The sequence below is a fragment of the Epinephelus fuscoguttatus genome, linkage group LG18 (assembly GCF_011397635.1).
Source record: "Epinephelus fuscoguttatus linkage group LG18, E.fuscoguttatus.final_Chr_v1".
Taxonomy (NCBI): Eukaryota; Metazoa; Chordata; class Actinopteri; order Perciformes; family Serranidae; genus Epinephelus; species Epinephelus fuscoguttatus.
In genome coordinates this window covers 23,313,438-23,333,310 of record NC_064769.1, presented here as the reverse complement: position 1 = coordinate 23,333,310, position 19,873 = coordinate 23,313,438, and the positions used below count along the sequence as shown (strand labels likewise).

At 41.6% G+C, this 19,873-nt stretch overlaps 1 protein-coding gene across 2 annotated transcripts in view; it reads right to left on the bottom strand.

Moving 5' to 3' along the window:
• Positions 1–15,558, bottom strand: part of trabd2a (TraB domain containing 2A) — a 95,143-nt gene extending 79,585 nt beyond the window's left edge. Inside the window, exons 1-2 of one of the 2 annotated variants that reach the window (XM_049603801.1) lie at positions 15,516–15,558; positions 6,942–7,502 (exon numbers count right to left, since the gene is read on the bottom strand). In XM_049603801.1, coding sequence (XP_049459758.1) covers positions 6,942–7,502; positions 15,516–15,527 — 573 coding nt within the window. In that variant the 5' untranslated portion in view covers positions 15,528–15,558. Of the gene's footprint in view, positions 1–6,941; positions 7,503–9,127; positions 9,758–15,515 lie in introns of those variants that run through there. The other variant, XM_049603799.1, reaches the window with a different exon arrangement.
• Positions 15,559–19,873: the final 4,315 nt, after the last annotated feature.

Genomic DNA, 19,873 nt, shown 5'->3' with positions numbered 1-19,873 from the left:
CACATCTCATTGAACTGAACAAGCAAAGCCATACAAATAGTCATGTTTTTTAGATCTGGGTACAAAAGGTTTGAATGCAGGTATTGATTAACTGGAGAAGTCTCGTCACTACTTGTTACTGGGTCATTTCAGTAGATATCTTAAAGGTATTGAGGACTGCACTAATCGGGATTCGTCTACTTCAGCTCAACAGGTGGCTGATTCATCATCTCGTTGTTTGTTTGTTTGCTTTGCAGTAGAGCAGCATGTCCCAAGTGGATAAAAGATACAAATTGTCCAAGGAATCACAGTCTGGTGCTCATGCAGAAGAAGAAAACTCAGACACCATGACAAAGTTAGTTTGATAGTCACAGGTTGAACTGGGCATAAATCGTGTTAAGTTAGTTTAAATTTGTATTGACAAGCTGGAGATTAAACTCTGCTTTATCAAATACTCTGGTAAGATTAAAAATGTCCTGGTCAAGTCAATAGATGATTCACCACCTCTTGAAAACTCCAAACTGTAGGGATAAAATCAGGCATGAATGCAAGGCCTATTCTTACCTCAAATTTCTTCTACATGATTCTCTAAATCAGAAACAAAGACCAGCGACAGCCCGACGGGCGACGCGTTCATCCAATCAGCTGTGCATAGCAAAGGCATGAAAAGGGAAATTTTCACTTCTTTAATTCATGAAATATCTTCTTTTCCATTTGCCTCTTAAAGTCAGCCAGACGTAAATGGCCAGTAAAAACATTACAGAGACTATTACAGACCGTAAATATACTTCTCTAGTTGTAGCCTCATTAAACAGTACTTTGAGTCAAGAATGGCGTCTGAGGCGGCAGCATTGTTTCACTAGGAGTGTATCTCACTCATCACACTCTATCTGAACATTGTACACTCGAGTTGAGCTAAAAGGCTTTAAATGGAATTGCCCTTTTCAACTAGACTGCGAAAACAGTGAAAGAAAATGTTTACTGAAATATTAAGCGGGCCGCTTGAAGCCAGCAGGGTTAAGGCGTCCATCAAGCTGCTGTTGATTAGATTGAAACCGAGTGTGGAAATTATGGAGTGCCAAGCTGTGTGCTGTGTGCTGTGTGCTGTGCTGGTGCGGTGTCAGAGTAGGGGTTGTTTCTGGGACACTACAATTCATTGTTGAGCCCTCTGGAGGCTTTGTGGACCTAATTCAATGAAAGCTGTGATGATGGGAAGTTTTTCTCTCTTTATAGCCCTGTTGACAAACCCAGTTTCAGCCACCCACTTTCTTTCTCTGATATTCAAAACAAGTCCCCATGCCTAAACGTCAAAATAAATTATATGTGAATGCTTTTCAAAAGAGACCAACAGAAACATTTCCAAAATGAGTCATGATGGTCTGCTACCTCCTTTAGGTTAGTGGTCAGTCTGTATCTATGGTAGCTACATGCACTGGCTCTGTATGTACACTGGAGCTGATGTACACCTCCTCAAAAATGTACATGTTGGGGTATCTTGAGTTACAGAGATACCACATGGGGACCTCAGAACTGCGATTAGCTGCTTGTGATTTATCCGAGATTTTGCTGATGCTAGTGGAGATCGTTAATCGGGAAGACAGCATTAAGGAAGTGGAAGAAAGACTAAGGAGAGACTGCATCTGTATGGGTGGGGTTTATGCCAGAAGTAGGTGGGGTTTAAATCGAAAAAGTGGGTTTGGGCTAATGAGAAGTTGTTATTTTAGGCCTGAAATTTGTATGGATTAATCAGAATTTGTAATATCTATTACCTATGAGAAAAGTATTTTCAGGACAGCGCCAGAATTGAGCTTCAGATCATTTTATCACAAGAGTAATAGATTAAAAACAGCTACCAAAATGAGGATTTTCCTTTATGACGAGTACAGATAATGACAGTTTACTCGTATAATACTTATACTCGTAAAAAGTCCATTATCGGTACTGGATACTCATTTCATCCAGGTATCTGGCTCAACCCTACTATTTGCTGGGTACGATGTAATGGAGTAATGGTGTCCTGACCAGAGAATGAAGCCATGCTACTTCTCTGTGTGCAACCTCATACAACGGTTTGTACAACATAGTACCCCATGAATGACTTCACATACTTAACATTAAGTGACATAATACCTTGAAATGACTCAAAGTTCACTTAAACTTCACACAGTTCCAACACCAACCACCGAGGGAAAGTCCTGGAGGAAAGTCTTGTGTTTTGTGACCCATCCACCACCCCAGCTGTCCTTGAGCAGCGAACGCTTCCTTCTTTACTCCCACCAGTGCATTGCGATCGCAGCTTTCCCAAAAATTTCGGTTATATGTGAATTACTGGTTCATGATTACATAGGATATGTGCAAATTTTAATTTTGGCGCATGAGGCCTTGTAGGAAAATGTACAAACAGTGCATAAGAACAGCTGTATGTTGTAGTCTGAGCTTTTCTGTTCTTTGTTTTGGTAGACGCGGCGGCTACATGTGCATGTGATTCCCAGTGTTTGTATCCCACTGGTAGCTAATTGGTGCCCCCTGCTCTGCCCTCATACAGTGAATACCGCTGATGCTGCTATTGATGACAATAGCATTGTCACAAAAACATAGCGCCCACACTCTGGGTTGCCCCCACATTAACACCATTAGCTCTGTCAGAACTGTTGCAGTTGTTTAGGCTGAGAGCCATGTGCAAGCAATCTGGGCTCAGAATCTGAATCATAAATATGCTCTGAATGTTGTATACAGCTCCTTTAATGAAAGGTTATTATTTGTCATATTACAACAAAGGATTGAACAATGAAATGTAAGCTGTTGCCCCTCCATGCTACACACACTTACAAGAAATACTCAGATTAGTTTATATGATAATAAACTGCAATTGCACTGGAGAAGAGTCCTATTCAGTAGACAGAGAAGCAAAATATAAGCTACCAGGATGCAATTTGTGCATAAGTATGTAGCCACTATCACTTTCTATCACTCAGTAAAATCAAACAGTTACTGTGGGGAATATATTAACGGGTAGAATGTGACGCTTAACTGGCCATAGGTGCCTATGTCTGTGCTGCCATTAGCATAACTCCAACCTTAAAAGAAAACAAAAAGGGAAATATGATGCAAACCCTGGTCTCAAATGTCAAGGTCAGACACTTTGTACCTCCGATCCAAAAGAGGTTTTGCAGCAATATCATAACATCACCTGCATAACATCAACAGACATTATTTTCACAACCACAAAAGCAACAGCTGATGCTGTAGTATTTCTGGTGGCGACAGGCTCATCCAGAGCACTTCCAATGATTTAAAACAACACTAAAAATGATTACATCTGATCTGCCACAAATGAGACAAGTGTAAGAGGATGTGAGAAATAATGACCTCACTGTTCATCGTGTGAAAATGCTTCCTCGGCAGAAGTGTTAATAACACAAGCTAAATGTAATCATCTCAGCCTGAGAGTAAAATCTTCACTCCTTGCGATTGTTAGTTCTTACTCTTACTCCATGTGTTTATAAAGACATAAACATTTCCCCATTCTTCATCTGCTTCTCTGGAGAATGCTAATAAAGTGCTGCTGGGTGGTTTGGGCAGAGACTTATAGACTGAAGGGCCAACAAGGCCTGCTTTAGAATAACAACACTTTAAGCTTCTGGGTGTTAGGGTAAATGGTCAAGTGTAATCCCCTTAGCTCCTGACCAGCATTAGCAGAAATTCCTCAATAATACGCAACATGATTTCATAGTGACTGCTGCCTTTGAAAGATGTTTGTAATGCTGAAAGGGTCACCGAGGGGCACAGACAGACAGGCAGACAAGGGGACTTAAGTGTGCCGGTTTGGGGAACAAGGTTCCTTTTTTTCTGGCAATTTCAGACTTGAGCCATTAGGATCCATTTTTCTTTAATAACAAAGAGCGTGGCGGAGCACGGCTGAATGTTTGTACAGCTGATTATTAACACCACACCTTTCTCCACTCTACTACGCTGTGGGAAAAAGAGTAAAAGACAAAACTAAGGGCCTGTGTTGTATATATAAAAAAAATCTGAATCTATGCATCTGGGCCCAGATGCATAAAACTTTGTTTATATTCACGACTAAATCTGTGTTTACGCACATGGTCAGAAATGTGCACACGCATTCTCCAGATTTATAGAGACGCATGCACGCCTGGTTCTCTTTTACATATTTCAATCATTGTGGAGCTGGGCACACATGGCCGAGCCTTATTTACATTCCCACATGCTGCCATCAGTGAATGCAGAAATGCCCTTAAACATCTGTTGACATAGATAGTTGCGCCTGCTCCAACACTCATATAGACCTGTCATTGAGAAATACGGCAAAGAAAGTACAATTTCACCTTCTGTGTTGTATCGGCAAGGTTCTTCAACGGTGCCAGAGAAGCTGTCATTACGCACAGCTGTGGCTTTTTGTAGCGTCCATTAAAGCTGCAACTGGTAACTTTGATGAAAATATCCTCTTCACATACTTGATGAAACTGTTAGTGTACGGCAGAAAATATGTGACAAAAAATCATGTTCCTCTGCCTCTCTGTAGTGCTTCTAATGGCATTTGCAGGAATCCACTGCGCCTGAGCCAAAAAACAACCAATCAGAGCCGAGGAGTCTCTAACGCAGCTGTAAATCATATCAATCACTGCTTGTGAACTGTGGTCAAACTGTCAAACTAGACAGCGCTGATCAAATACAGTCAAGATTCTGCTACTGCATTGCCTATTTCTCATCTAAAATGTTTTGAGAAACATATTTTAGTGTACTGTTTAGCTGTGAAATGAGAAAATTTGCTCTGGCTGGTAGGCGTTGTTTGTATTTGGCTTAACTGTTTTCAAAATGGCATCCGGATCACAAACTCTGTCATTTTACAGCTTAATGGTACAATTGTGATTAAACTGTCAAATTAGGCAGCCCTGATCAAGTAAAGTCAAGATTCTGTTACTGCATTGCCTCTTTCACACCTCAAATGTTGTCAGAAAAATATTTTAGTGTACTGTTTAGCTGTAAAATGAGAAACATTTGTCATCCGGTCACCATGGTGAAAACAGTCAACCCAAAGCTAACTATCACCTACCAGCCAGAGCAAACTTAGTCATTTTACAGCTAAACAGTACACTGATATATGGTATGTTTCTAAAAACATTTAAGGCAAGAAATAGGCAATGCAGTGACAGAATCTTGATTCATATTTGATTAGTCCTACTTCGTTGGACAGTTTGATCACAGTTCACAAGCAGGAATAGACATGACTGACAGCTGAGTTAGAGACCCCTCAGCTCTGATTGGTTGTTTCCGTTCAGGCGCATTAGACTCCTGCAATTGTCTATTAGAAGCATTACGAGGAGGCAGAGGAACACCATTTTTTTCACAGATTTTCTGTCTCATGTACAACTGTCAGGCGCAGTAGATTCCTGCAAATGCCATTAAAAGCATTATGACTCATTTTACAGCTGAACAGTACACTGAAATATGTTTCTGATAACATTTTAGGCAAGAAAATAAGCAATGCAGTAACAGAATCTTGATTCATATTTGATCAATGCTGCCTAGTTTGACAGTTTGATCACAGTTCATGTGCCGTGAGTGACATGATTGACGTGACTGACATGACTGAGGGCTGCATTAGAGTCTCCTCGCTACTGATTGGTTGTTGGCATAATGGATACTGACAGATGCCATTAGGAGCAATAGAGGAGGCAGAGGAGCATGATTGTTCTTCCACAGATTAACTGTCTCATGAACAACTATCAAGATGCAAAAATATGACAGTTATGTTTATAAAAGTTACCAACTACAGCTTTAACAGTGAGGCGATGCTCATATGTATATAAAAAGACTAAAGTTCATCACACATAAATAATTAAAAATGAAGTTTAGAAATGAGTCTTTGATTGACATGACAGAACAGACAGCAATAATAACAATGTCAGTGAAAACAGCAAACAAACTGAAAACAATGTCACCCATCTCTCAGCTTATATTCAGTCTTCTCCTCATCATATCACCTGCAGCTATCTCAGCTAAAACCATGTGTACACCCGGTCTTGAGTCTGCGTGAGCTGCTCACATTCTACCTCTGTGAGTCTACGTGTATGTGCGCGAAGTAGCGTTTTCCATATGCATTATATATAGATCCAGGCCCTGGTCCTTGTCGTTTGTATTACGCTTATTAGCGCTGGTGTATTTTAGAGAGAGATGCTAAGCTTCTTCAGCAGAGCAGATTTGACAATGAGTTTATTGAAACAAACCTAATTAGTCTGAAGAATAAACCCAACAGCTGCATCCCATAGCAGCCTCATCTGACACCTGTAGCACACACTGGATATACCGTAGAGCTGAACCAATCTGATGTCAGCGCTCTTTTTTTCTCATAATGTAAAATCTGTTAACCTCTCTGTATGGAAGTGATTAAATATGTGTAAGCTAACGTAAAGCTGTAGCTACACATAAATTCTGAACTACTATAAATTTTAATTGTAGCCCGAGGTCTTATGAAAACAACATAATGAAGTCAAAGCAGGAAATGGATGGACTGCAGCTGGACTACACCACACTGGAAATCAGCGCAGGAAGACAAACATTTTAATTGATGGGTTTGCCGATGAGGAAGGAGACAACTGGAATGAATCAGAGAAGGTTTGACAAATGCTCTCAAGCAACCTGGGACTGGACAGTGTAAATATGTATACTGAGCATGCCCAGAGAATGATCCAGGAGGGGGGAAGCCCAGGAAAACTGGGGACAAAGCATCCTTTCCCCTGCCAAGAAATGAAAGGGCACGAACATCTGTATAAAAGACTTCTGGGGAGAAAGCTAAATAATAGTAGTGTTTCTTCTATCTAGTCATTCTTAGTTTTTCAGGACTGACAGAATGTTGGAAAACCTTTCTGTGAGTAGTCTTCACTGGCAGTTTTTCATACCCCAAAAATACGCACCCCCCAGTACAGTTTCAAACTCACCTGGGAGAAGTTGAGCCCGTTGAGCGGATGGCACTGCTCCTCCACCTTCTCCACAGCCCCCGTCCTCTTCCTCATCCTCTCCGCCTCCTGGGCCAGGTACAAGTCCAGCACCGGCACCCCTCGCGTCTTAATATCTGCCTCGGTTAACGAATTCACCATCAGCATCACCCAAACGGGCCGCTTCCTCTCCCAGTTCCCAGCGATGGCGTTGAAGAGGTAGTCCGCGTAGAGCCCCTTCCCTCTCTGATCCGGGGTCATCCACGAAGGCATCATGAGTTTTACATACTCAAGGTGTCTTTTGAGTCTCCGGTAGATGTCTCTGGGTAAGACATCCTGCAGGTTCTCGCCCTGAGGAAGCAGCTGGCAGCTGGTCAGGGCCGAGATGGTGTAAGGGTCGGTCAGGTCCAGCTCAAAGTAGACGATGTTGCTCTCCTGGAAGGCCTGCTTGGAGTTTTCAGGGATGAAGTCCCAGACACGTGTGTAGGGGACGTGGATTGTACCGTAGAAGTATGAGGGAGGATCCCGTTTGATCGTCCACAGGAAGGAGTTCAGGTCAGTTTGCTGGAGGGAAGACAAGAAGAAATAATTATTTTCAGTGCTGATTATTCTGTTCAATGTTTTCTGATTAATGGCTTCATAGATGCCCGAGGAGTTGTCTTCAAATTAGTGTTGTTACAATACCGAGATTCTAATTTCAGTACCTTGAAAAATAGCAATATTCCATACCATTTCAATACAAATAAAATTGACATTGAGGGCATACAAGTTCTTTTTTTTTTTTTTTTAAAGACAAATACACCACAAATTACTTTTCTTTTCTTGGTTTGCAGCATAGCAGGAAAGTGCAGCTGGTACCGAAATGTTGTGCTGCAGAAAATGAGTTTGTGTTTGAAATATTCAGAATCAATACGCATATGCTTGTTTTGTTTTTGTGACCAATGATTTAAGACCCAAAGAAATTCAATTTAAAGTGATATAAAAACTGAAAAGCAGTAAAATCCTCACATTTAAAAAGCTGGGATCAGTGAATGTTTGCCATGTTTGATTATTAAAATTGCTGTTGCTTAATTTTCTTACATTTCAGCTGTACATATTCAAGTGATCCACATATTGTGGAAAGAAAAAAGAAAAGATGACTAGTGGATTCACAAAAACATGCACCAACACCGGGCCTGTCTGACACCAGCCAGCAAAGCCACCACTTTGTCTGTGAGAGGTTGTTTATTAGACTGATAACAGACTGATAATGACTTATTAACAGGCCACTTAGGACCCAAGTGCCAAACTAACAATACGCATGTCAGTGTTTGTCAGACTGTGAGCTCAGCATGTCCGGCCTTCCTGTTTCTGCTGGATCTGACCTGAATTGCTCTGACTTTGAAGACACAATCAGAACTCACAAGTTAGACGACAGAAGTCATCAATAAAAGAGCGGTTAAGTAACCTGAATCAGTTGTAACATACAAGACAAAAGGACAGAGTATGTCTTGAACGGCTGCCATTTTTGCCAAATACACACATTGGGTGGACAGTGTGTAAAGACCCGCATGTTACTCAAAGCCAATACACAAAACTAGAGCTGGACGATCAATTAATTCATTGATTAGTCGATTGACAGACAATAAATCATTAATATTCAATCAATTTCACTGCTACCATTATTATTATTATCATTATCAGTAGGATTTCTTTGGGTTTTGTGCTTTTGGTCAGAGTAAAAACAATATGAAGACGACACTGTGGGCTATGGGGACTTGTGATGGACATTTGAATCTGTTTTTCTATATTTTATGGGCTATAAATTCATAGATTAGTTTGAAAAGAAATGGTATAAATAATAAATCAATAATGAAAATAGTCAGAAGTTGCAGATCTATACAAAACATAAGGGGTTAAGTGGACAAAGCTGATTTTGCCAGTGCAATAAACCTTATCAGCACAAAATGGGAACCACAAATTAGGCATGTTAACCACAAAGATGTGCTGCATATTGAGAAGTTGGACCAAATATTATGTCTCTGGTGTAGAGACAGTGGACAGTATGTCAAACAGCAACAACAGCTTTACTGACAAAACAAAAGTGGCAGCTGTGAGAGCTCCAGATAAGACATTATACTGGATATAACCAACTTCTGCACCTCTTACGCAGCGTAATTCCTCACTCATTTCACTTTCTAATGACTTACTTTCTTGTTCAGCTCGCAGTTGTCGGAGTCCTTCAACCTCCACTGGTCTGCCCGGACCAGTAGTATCACACAGGACTGAATGAATGCGCCCAAAGTGCCCCGCATCGTAGCTCTCTCCAAAGTGTGCACGGTAGCTCGTGTTCGCTTCGCAACGTGTTGCAGCCGACTATTCCCCAGAAAGCATGGATGGAAGTACCTACTTCCACAGAAGCTCCGGCTCCATGCGGTCGCGTAAAATGAGCTGACAAGTATCCGACAAACCGCCGGACAGAGTCATGCTGGCTGGAGCCCTGGACATGGACGCGCTGCTGCTGCTGTTTCACGTGTGTTTGAGACACGGAGAGAGGTGGTCACTGGAGTTTACGCAGGGTCACATCACCCTCTCACTGACTCATGTCCACACAGCTTTCGCTGCATTGCCTTGCAAAAGTCTGCGCGAGTTTACCCAAAACTTTGAGCGTCTCGAGGGTCACACCAACAGGTCTGTGCACGCGTCAACGCACCTGGAGCCAAAACAGTAAAGCTCTTGATTATTTTCCAAGTTATTTGGTTAGTGATGGTGAACCTGGTGTGAATGAAACTGCACCGACGACTTGCACTTTTAAACCCCAACTTCTCCGCACACACACACACACACACTGCTCTGTCTGCCTGCCAAGTCCTCACTGTTTGGATCCGCAGCTCTCCCCCTCTCTCGTGTGTGTGTGCGTGTGTGTGAGCATCTCTGTCGGGCAACCCCACTCTACCTACCCCCTGGGTTGCCTACATACCCCTCCCTCCATCTCTCCCTCACACACAGCAGTAATCTGATTAAACATCACCCCGCCCGCCACACGTAAAGTCTCCTTACACTTAATTCGTGTCAATAAACAAGGTGTGGAAGCCTGCAGACCTTTAAGAGTCACAAAAGCCACAACTAATATATTAATATATTGACAAATATCCAGATTAATAATAGATTGCACTTTTAATTTCAGTGTCAGACTGACGAGGTCTCTTGTCACCCAACAGGAGGCCTGCAGGCAATGGAGGGTGCCAGTGGAGATCCCGTGGATAGATTATCATGCCCTGCTAGTTAATGCCTGACAAACTGGACACATTAACATGAGAAAGAGATCCGCAATAACAGCTTTGCTCTGGGTTCCATCAACACAGACATGGCAACCCCAGAACTTTTTATGAAGATCTGCAGACTGCATGCTGCAGCTTGGAGTTTAATGACACTGAACCATAAAGAGGAACTGTTGATTCCCATTTATGCTCCATGATAAAATGTGTTTGTAGCTTATAAATACTGATGTTTTATTGGTAAATTCCTACTAAAAATACAGTTTTTGCAATATTAATTAAGTAAAGGAGTGAAAGGATCTGCATGTCTGAAAGTAATGCTCATCTGTGTGTTGCTGCTTGCATGTCTGTTTGTGCCAACATGCTGTTTATTGCTGTTGCATGTTGCTTTGCATGGCTTGATACTTTCTAATTGCTGTAGTTAATGCTGTCTTTGTCCTGTGGATTTTATCCTTTTATTGGTTTCAAAACATGTTGCCAAAGGACTCCAGCTGAAAATTAGCCAGCTGGCTAACACTGGCACATTTGCAGAAATGTTGATTAATGTGTGTTGTCCTTATACATAAAATTAAGTAAAGTAAGACTACTGGATTTGGGCTATGGTCTGTTTTTTTTGATAGGGTGAAAGGGGGAAGGAAAAAATATTCTGTTCATGATTTGTGGCTATTGATAATTACATTCTTGTTCAACATTGCCATTAGTTGCAAAGATATAAAACCACAGCTGGATGTGACACAAAAATGAATCAATCAAAATACACCAAAGTGCAAAAGCAGCTCTGTAATAATTTCAGTGTGCACACTGATGGTCTTTTCCTTATCAGAAAATTCTCTAAACAGAATCCCTGCCCCTTTAACAGTCACTAAAGAGCTTATAAAGTCAATAATGTAACCTAAAATAGGCGGATTGTACTCACAAAGTACAAAGGCACAGGTGGGATCCGGCTGATTTGGATCTGGAAGCTGATCTATGCGCTGTGACTCTATGCTCCGCACCGCCAGACTCCTGGTTCACACGGGGGCAGCGAGCACATGTTGGTGTTGTCAGACGTCTGAGTAAATACAAACCGGGCTGTTGATGCGTTGAAAGACTTCAGATTTTCATTGTTGAGACAAAGAACAGGCTGAAAAAGTCATGATGAGGCCAGGATGCCTGGCAAGACAGGAATCAGAAGTCCAAGACACAGCTGGGAACAGTCACTGATCGTATCAAATAACAGTTTAATCAATGTTTTAGCTTGGCAAGTTTACCCAAGTTACTGATATTAAATAAGACACTAGAATTAGACACAAATATGTTCAGCCTATACATTTAAACTGTGTTTCTGACCATGTGTTCCTAATGGGGCCCTGTTAAAGCTCCCCCTAGTGGACAAACTTATGCTTATCATGTCAGCTTCTCTCAGTCCTCTGTTTTGTCCAGCACTGATGCTGAAACAAGTCTGTGCTTTGTCAACACTGTGCCAGGTTCAGTCATGCCATTCAAAGCCATTGTGGAATTTGAAACGCTGAAAGAGAAAATGGAGACACAGGCCGAAGATGAAAGTGAGGATGAAGGGCGTGAGGACAAAACACAGACAAGAGGAGAGAAGACAGAAGAGAAGCAGACGCGGTTACAGAACACAGACGTTGTGAGTGATGTCTCTCCAGCATCCTGAGCTGAAAACTTCAGGATGTGACAGGTTCGGCCACACTGGTCTCAAAACGTCTGTCCTGAAATATGAGTCTAATTCAGTTTCAACTTATTGACCTTCCTCTGTGTTCACTCTGTTTCAGTTCCAGATTGGAGAAAGATAAGGAACACCTGCTTACAGGGAGCACTACTCTTCTCAGAAGATCTCATCACAAGTTTTAAAAATTACTTCTGTCTCTTGTCAGTGTATCCAAGGTGCTGCCAGATCACAACGAAAGAGGCAAAAACAGTGATGGCCGTGTGCGTGTTTGCCCTCATCTTTGTTTATGTTATGCATCTGTGTAAAGGTAAAAAGCCCACCTGCAGCTGCTTCCTCTTTAATGTCCAAAAAAAGGTTGAGAGGCATCTGTGTGCAGCCTCAAACACACACACCTGTTCTGTATTTCCATTATCTCCCCACTTAGCCCACAGAGGATATTCTATATAAATATTCATCCGACATACCTCATCCTCTCGAGCTCTGTGCAGCATTACTTTTGTCTAAGGTAAGACCTGTTAACTGCTGTTAACTGAAACCACATATTTTGGCTCTTGACTAAAACTACATGTGGGATCAGGACAAAGTGCGGGGGGTCACGACTCCTGGGATAGTCAGGAAGCCACTAACCGGTGCATCATGGTGTCACATAGCAGAGCTGAATGTTTCCATAGCTTAAAAGCAGATGATGCAGCAGCATGTGTGGTAGATGGGTAAAGAAATGGCTGAGGTGACAAGTGTTTTTTGTCGGGTAACGAAAAATCTGTGATATTCTTCTTCTTTTATAGGGAAGGTTATGTCAAGAATATTTTGTTTTAAAGGGAGGATGAATTTAAGGTTTTACAACCCATTGGCTGTCATAAAAAGTCTACTTCTTGCTTTTTATATTTCTTTATCTGCATTTATTTTGACAGTTATGTATTTGTATGACCCTTCACATGCTGTGTAATGACCTGCAAAACTCACTCAAAACATATAAAATAATCTTTAAAAGAAACCCTGAAATTAACGGTGATCCGCAACCCACATCCCTCCAACACTTTAATGTATTTTAATGTATTATTTCTATTATTCTTTGAAAGCGGAGTCTGTTTGAAGCCTGTTCTAGACTTCAGTGACCCCTGTCAGTACCGATACTACAGTACATCTGTACATTTCCACTTTAAAGTGGCTCTGTTTGTGAAGATCAAACGGCGCTGGGGTCTACTGAGGGTTCCCGAGCAAACATCTGATTCTGCCTCTTTAGAGAGATCTTCAAAGGGATTTCACAATATGGAAATGACCACATATGTTTCATTTTATGAAAGAGTGGGAGGTGGATGTATTTGATCCTGTCAGGTTAGCACCACAACTCTGTCAGTCTCTTTGGAACAGTGAAAGCATAAAACAGTGACAAATACCTTGGTCCGCAATAATAATAAATAGCAATAAACAAAGAGAGTAAATGTGTGTGTAAATAAGCTTGCAAGTACTTCCAGATTGCGTGGAAGTGCGTGTACTCGGTTTACACATCTCCGTTTTATAATCGTGAAACTGGACCGTAGAGGACACGACTGTCAGTAAGCACCCTGCTGGAAATATGTATCCATTCATTACACATGGCAAGAGAAGAGAAGCACACGGACAACTATGTAAGCCTTCCAGTAATACTCTGAGTTCGTATGACTCAGTCCATTTACAGATGGTCAGTCATATCGTCCACGGTCTACTTCCTTCACACCCCATTAAACTCTGATTGAAAAGACCTGGCACTAGTATCGGCCATTGAGTGTGCGTGTGTGTCTGTACTGTGTGTCTCACTGTCTGCATGCTCGCATCGTCTCTCTGTGTGAGTCGTTGGAGGGTTCAGGGTTGGTCAGAAGTGAGGCCGAGCCAAGAGAACTGTTATTGCGACATGAAGAGATGAAAATTTGCTCAAAAATATTCGTCTGTCACGTTTGCACAATGAGTCTTAATTTCATTGTAATTCTAATGTTATTATTTGTGTGGGAGCCTACTGCTAAAGTTGGAAACCACTGCTCTATGCAGCAGAGTGTGAAGCGGTTAGAATGAGAGTCAGCACCGCCAAATCGGAGGCCATGGTTCTCTGCCGGAAACCGGTGCATTGCCCCCTCCAGGCTGGGAGAGAGAGTTCAAGTATCTCAGGGTCTTGTTCACGAGTGAGGGTAGAATGGAGCGTGAGATGGATCGGCGGTTTGGCGCAGCGTCTTCAGGTCTCTTGAAGGCAAGGCTTTGGGTTTACTGGTCCATCTACGTCCCAACCCTCACCAATGGTCATGAGCTTTGGGTAGTGCCCGAAAGAATGAAGTTGCGGATACAAGTGGCCAAGTGTGGGGTGGCTGGGCTCAGACTTAGAGATAGGGTAAGGAGCTCGGACATCTGGAGAGAGCTTGGAGTAGAGCTGCTGTGCCTTTGCATCAAAAGGGGTCAAGTGAGGTGGTTCGAGCATCTGATCAGGATGCCACCTGGGCGCCTCTCACAAGAGGTGTTCCTGGCATGTTCAACTGTAGGAGGCCCCAGGACAGACCCAGAACACACTGGAGGGATTACACATCTTGTCTGGCCTGGGGACGCCTTGGGGTCCCCAAGGAGGAGCTGGAAAGTGTTGCTGGGGTAAGGGACATTTGGAGTACTTTGCTTGGCCCGCTGCCCCTGCAACCCGGCTTTGGATATGCAGTTGAAAATAGATGGATGGGGGCGTCGGTGGCTTAGTGGTAGAGCAGGCGCCCCATGTACCCAGCTGCTGCCGCAGCGGCCCGGGCTCAACTCCAGCCTATGGCCCTTTGCTGCATGCCACTCCCTCTCTCTCTCTCCCTTTCACGCTTAGCTGTCCTATCAATTAAAGGCAGAAAATGCCCCCCACCCCAAAAAAAGAAAGAAAATGGATGGATGGATGGATGGATGGATGGATGGATACTGATGTTCTCATATAACTTGGTAATTTCCACATTTCTATCTATTATTTATACACTATTTTCTTTAACAGCTTGGTGCAGAACATTTGTGTTTCTGGCTAAATTTGTGTTTTAATGGTTCCCTGATCCCTGAGTCATAAGAGGCAGCCCACCAGCTGCACTTGAATGATCTCAATAATCACCCTATACGACTGTGTCTATAGAGTGCTGCAGGAATGAGTCCTGAAACCAGGAAATGAGCTAGCATTTTTGCACTCCCTCTTTTTAAAGTCAGCGTTTTTTGTTTTTGTTTTTTTTTTTAAATAAGTTTTTGGTTAGATGCCTGAAATAAAAGTCTGTGGTTAACACAAGCTTAAGAGACTTTCATGTTTATCCCACTCGTAAAATTTTGAATGCCTTTAGGTGTCCTATAAATGGTGGTTGCTAACGTGGCTGAGTGAGACTACAGAACATCATCACGCCCAACACAGCTTGTTGTGGTTGCGACATGAAGTCATGGGACAGAAGTGTCGTTCGTTTATAGCCTAACATTAGATTTTTACATTATATACACTTCAAAAACCATAACAGTGGGGTTCATTTGTGACGATTATCTTGCTGAACAAAATGTGTAAGTATCGTAAACCTTTGTTTGCCACAGAGCTTATTTTCTGAAAAAAGAGTCACACCTGTAGCACTCTATAGGTTCAAAGAAAACTGTAAATCTCACAGATGTCTTCTGGCATCTTCTGCTTACCTTAATGTCCATGGAAGCAGTCGAAGCACAACGCACCTCCACCTGGAAGACACTCACACGTTTGTTAGTGCATTCAATCAGATATGATGACTGTAAAAGCAGACACCAGACAGTTTCTGTTGATGTTGGCATCATATTGACTATATACCTGTTGGACTTGAAGTTCCATGTTATAAACACAGGACATTACAGGAAAAGCTCACTAACAATGCACATTTTTACAAAATAGATGTATAAAACTGGCAGAAAACCAAAATCTAAGTGTCTGACGTCGCATGGTGAAGCTCTTTTATCAGGTGGCATCCTGCCAAAGGACATTCAGGCAATCCCCCACAGCCAAAACAGTTTATTCTTCATGTAAAGCATATGAGTTACCTTGTATGAAATGTGTTATACAGGTAAATCTTGATCTATGTAATCTCAGTAAATTTCCTGTTTCTGAGTGTAGCATGGAGTCAGAGACATTGTGGTGGTTATAAAATGCTGATGTGGATTTCCAAAGTTATTCTAACATCATCACTACCAGAGTCATTTACGCGCAAAAAGGAGATGTGACCTTTGAAATGATAATCTGACTTGACAACACCAATTATTTTAATGTTGTTTTTATGCCACTTACAGTAATCCCATCTATTCTAATCTGAGATTTCCCATCACAAGCAAACAAACCTTCCAGATAACTCAGCTTCACCAGGTTTTACGCACTGACCGTCTCCTTTTAGCAGGGATGCAAACCACATGATTGCTGTTTTTGATATTCACAACACATTCAATTATCCGCTTCGTGTAAACATCTTTAGTTTCAGATTTCAAAAACAAACATGACATTAACTCCAAATGACACACAGACACAGAGAAGGCATGACTGCACGGTTAGCTGTGATGGAAGTGGTTGTGTGACTGAGCCTTTAGTCACAACATCAAAGCAAAAATGGTGTTCATGGTAAAAAGCTTTTACTGGAAATCCAGGGTGTCCTGGCGGCTCTGTGGGTAGACACACATACCACCACGTATGCTGGATCCAAAGGTCTGCTCCCAGCTCATGTACTTAATTACCCACAACCCCCCACCACCACGACCACTCTCCTGTTTCCTCTCTCTTTACTAGGAAACATCTTTCTCAGGTGTCACTGACTCGTCTCCAAGGACATTCCACATAAAACCCAGTAAATTAACAGGTTCAATATATCTGTCAATATTAGTTTATGGCGGATCAGTATCAGAATGTATTTTGGCCAATAAGTATCAATAAATGTCAGGACAGAAATGTCAAAAATAGTTTTGAAGTAATTTAGAAACAGTGTCTCCATTACATAGTTTGTAAACTAGAGATCACAGACAAGTTTATTTTTAGAAGTGAAAAAATGTCCTGCTCAGTCACTCTTTAATCATGAAATTTAAGGGAACCCTATCAAAAGTGTTGTTTACATTATGCCTTAATATCATAGACAGTGTAAAATAATGGACGCAGCTACTGTGATGTCGTCCTTTGGCTTGTGGACTGCCGTTTTAAAGCCTAAATTTTGGCATTTCAGCAGCTGCGTCTTGGAGCCAAAAGTGACCATATTTGGACAAGAGGCAGGAGCTGTGGAGGAGTAAGGGGTGGATCTGACTCATTGACTGTGTTGACCATGAATGTATTAAGAGTCCTGGAGACAATGTTGGAGGTGGGACACTGTTCATTCCGATGAAAGTTGCTCAGATGTGCATGAAGCCAAAGGAGCATTTGTGCAGTATAAAATCACCTGGATAATCTGCACTGCTTCCGCATCACTTGGCCCATAGAGCAAGAGCACTAGAGACTTCCATTGGCCAAGCTGGCCACTTCCAGTTTAGCGCCTCGCTAACTTGATTTGGGATAAAATGATTTAATGTTGGGTCTTTCATAGACTTTCCAAATGTTATCAGACCAAACGGATCAAATGCTCACAATGAAACAAGTGATTTTGCGGGGTGGTGACGCTCAATAATGTCAGTCTATGGTAAAAAGTCTGTTCAAGCCCATGGCATCACGTGACGGACATGGCAGGTGTAATTGCACTGTTTGGCCACTACCAACATTGGCTTCAAAGCATGGGGCACTGCCTGGGGGCCTTGTGGTGACCCCCCTCACACAGCCTGTCACAAAAGCAGCCCGCCCTGAAATATGCATAGCTTTAAGCCTTAATAAAATGTAAACAAGTGAGTTATAATAATTCAACCCCATACAGTTGTCAGGAATGTTGAAATTAGCTACAGAGAACAAAACCATTTTTTGTACGAGGCCGTAATGTTTATTTCTGCTGTAAAGTTGGGATGGGAATTGACTCGCTTTAAGAGCCAGCCTCTAGTGGCCATTAGAGGAAGTGCAGTTTTGGCCTCTTTCACACTGGCTCTATTTTTCAAATATCATTGTCAGCATTCGTTTCAAATATGAAGTATCAGTCAGGCTATAGACGAGATGCAAAAAGTGCAATGTAGTGGGTAAATATTTGTTTAATGTGTTAAATACAACAGGTATTTTAGTGTGTAGGTCCAATAAAAAAATCAGCCTTTTGGAACAATATTTATGATTGTAATGATTGTAAACAAAAAATGGCATTCAGAAGTTTAACAGCTGAAAGCTAAATGCTAAGCTGACAATTTTCATACTGATTTTAAGTTTAATTCTGCATATTAAATAAATTTCATTGTTTGTCTTTCACTTTTAAAATTCGGTCCTGGTGCAAAATTGCAGAGAGGAAAGATGATCAATGTCCTAATGTACACTACAAAAAAACAAACCATATGATACGAACATACAAAAACAACCATTAATAACCTTTTTTTTTTAATAAAAACTGTTACTGTGTGTTAGTGTCAGGAGATTCAAGAGGGTAGTACACATGAATACAACTGTGCCCTCTCTGTTACTTTGTATCACACCACATAGTGATGAACTGAAGATGCCATTATATTTTATGACATCCAAGTGTATCAAAAACTCGATTACGCTGTACAAAGTTATCTCTGCAGATTAACAATCTGCTCCAATGTGGATTATATTTCTTTGTTAATTGATATATTTGGCATCAAATCACAAACACTAAACATGACCAGTTTTGTTCATCCGATTTACCGAAAACAAAATCCAGTTGAAATCTATCCTGTTGCTTTTCCAAAGATTGTCTCCAGTTGAGGTCAAAAGTTGGTCTTGAGTTGTTTATTGCTCCGAGCCAGTGTTAGGTAAAGAAAAATAATAATTATCTTTCCTACTATTATCATTCCAACTCCACCCTCGACTTCCAGCCCGTTCCAAGTCGACTCTTTCTCCCTCTCTGATGTGCAGCGTGCATGCGTATTCAGATCATTAGGTTTCATAATGACATGCTTAAATTGATGTCTCAGTTATCTGTCCCTGCCAGAGGCTTCAACGTGCTCAAAACCAACATTTTTTTGGGCCTACACTTCCTAAAATAAAATAAGAAGTTGAAATAGAGGTCTGATATTGATCTTGACTGGGACCGTTACTGCTGCATGTGTGTTTCCAGCTTTGTCTTGCTTTTATTTTATTGATTATCTGCTAAAATATTCCTTATATCAATTATTTTTTATTGTCATTATTTTTGATGAAGTCCACTGCACTATTCCGGGTTTAACAGTAAGGGTTGCAAGGTTGCCATTAGCAACCATTTTGACAAAGTGGTAAGCAATTCTTGGCCTATGGTTGCTATCAATGGCAGCCACTTTTTAAGATACTAAAAAGAGGAACAGCAAGAAATGCACCCCAAAACAAATAATTCAGTATTTGCTGCATTATCTATTCATTCACTATCCGTATCCGCTTATCTTATTCAGGGTCATGGTGGGGCTGGAGCTAATCCCAGCTGACTATTTGTTGCTATTGTGATATTTAAATATTGCTATTACAGTCAGAAACAGAAAATGCTGTGCGTGTGTGTGTTGACTCGAGTGCACACAGGCATCTGTTTTAGAGACAATTGCAAAACAAATTGTTTGACAGTGGATTTAAAAGTTATGACTAACCTGTCAACATCACAAATGCATGTGTAAATTGATCCAGCTGACAAAGACGCAGATGAACCTGAACGAAAAACAAGCCTTGGGAGGTAAAGTGTCCCGGCATCTTTGAGCTGGATGAGAAATGATTCTGCAAAGCATGTGCAGCACACACCTCGATAAGTGACACATCAAGTTCACAAGTTCAAGGTAGAACCGCCTACAGAATCAAGGGGCTAGACGAGCACTGAAGCTCGATGCAACACGAATGGGTAGCTCAACAACATAACGAGGTGGAGGCTGCAAGAGCTGGCAAACCCATTGACAGGCCGATGGACGCCGCCTTTCGCACAAATTGACTTTCGCTAAGCCCCACCCCT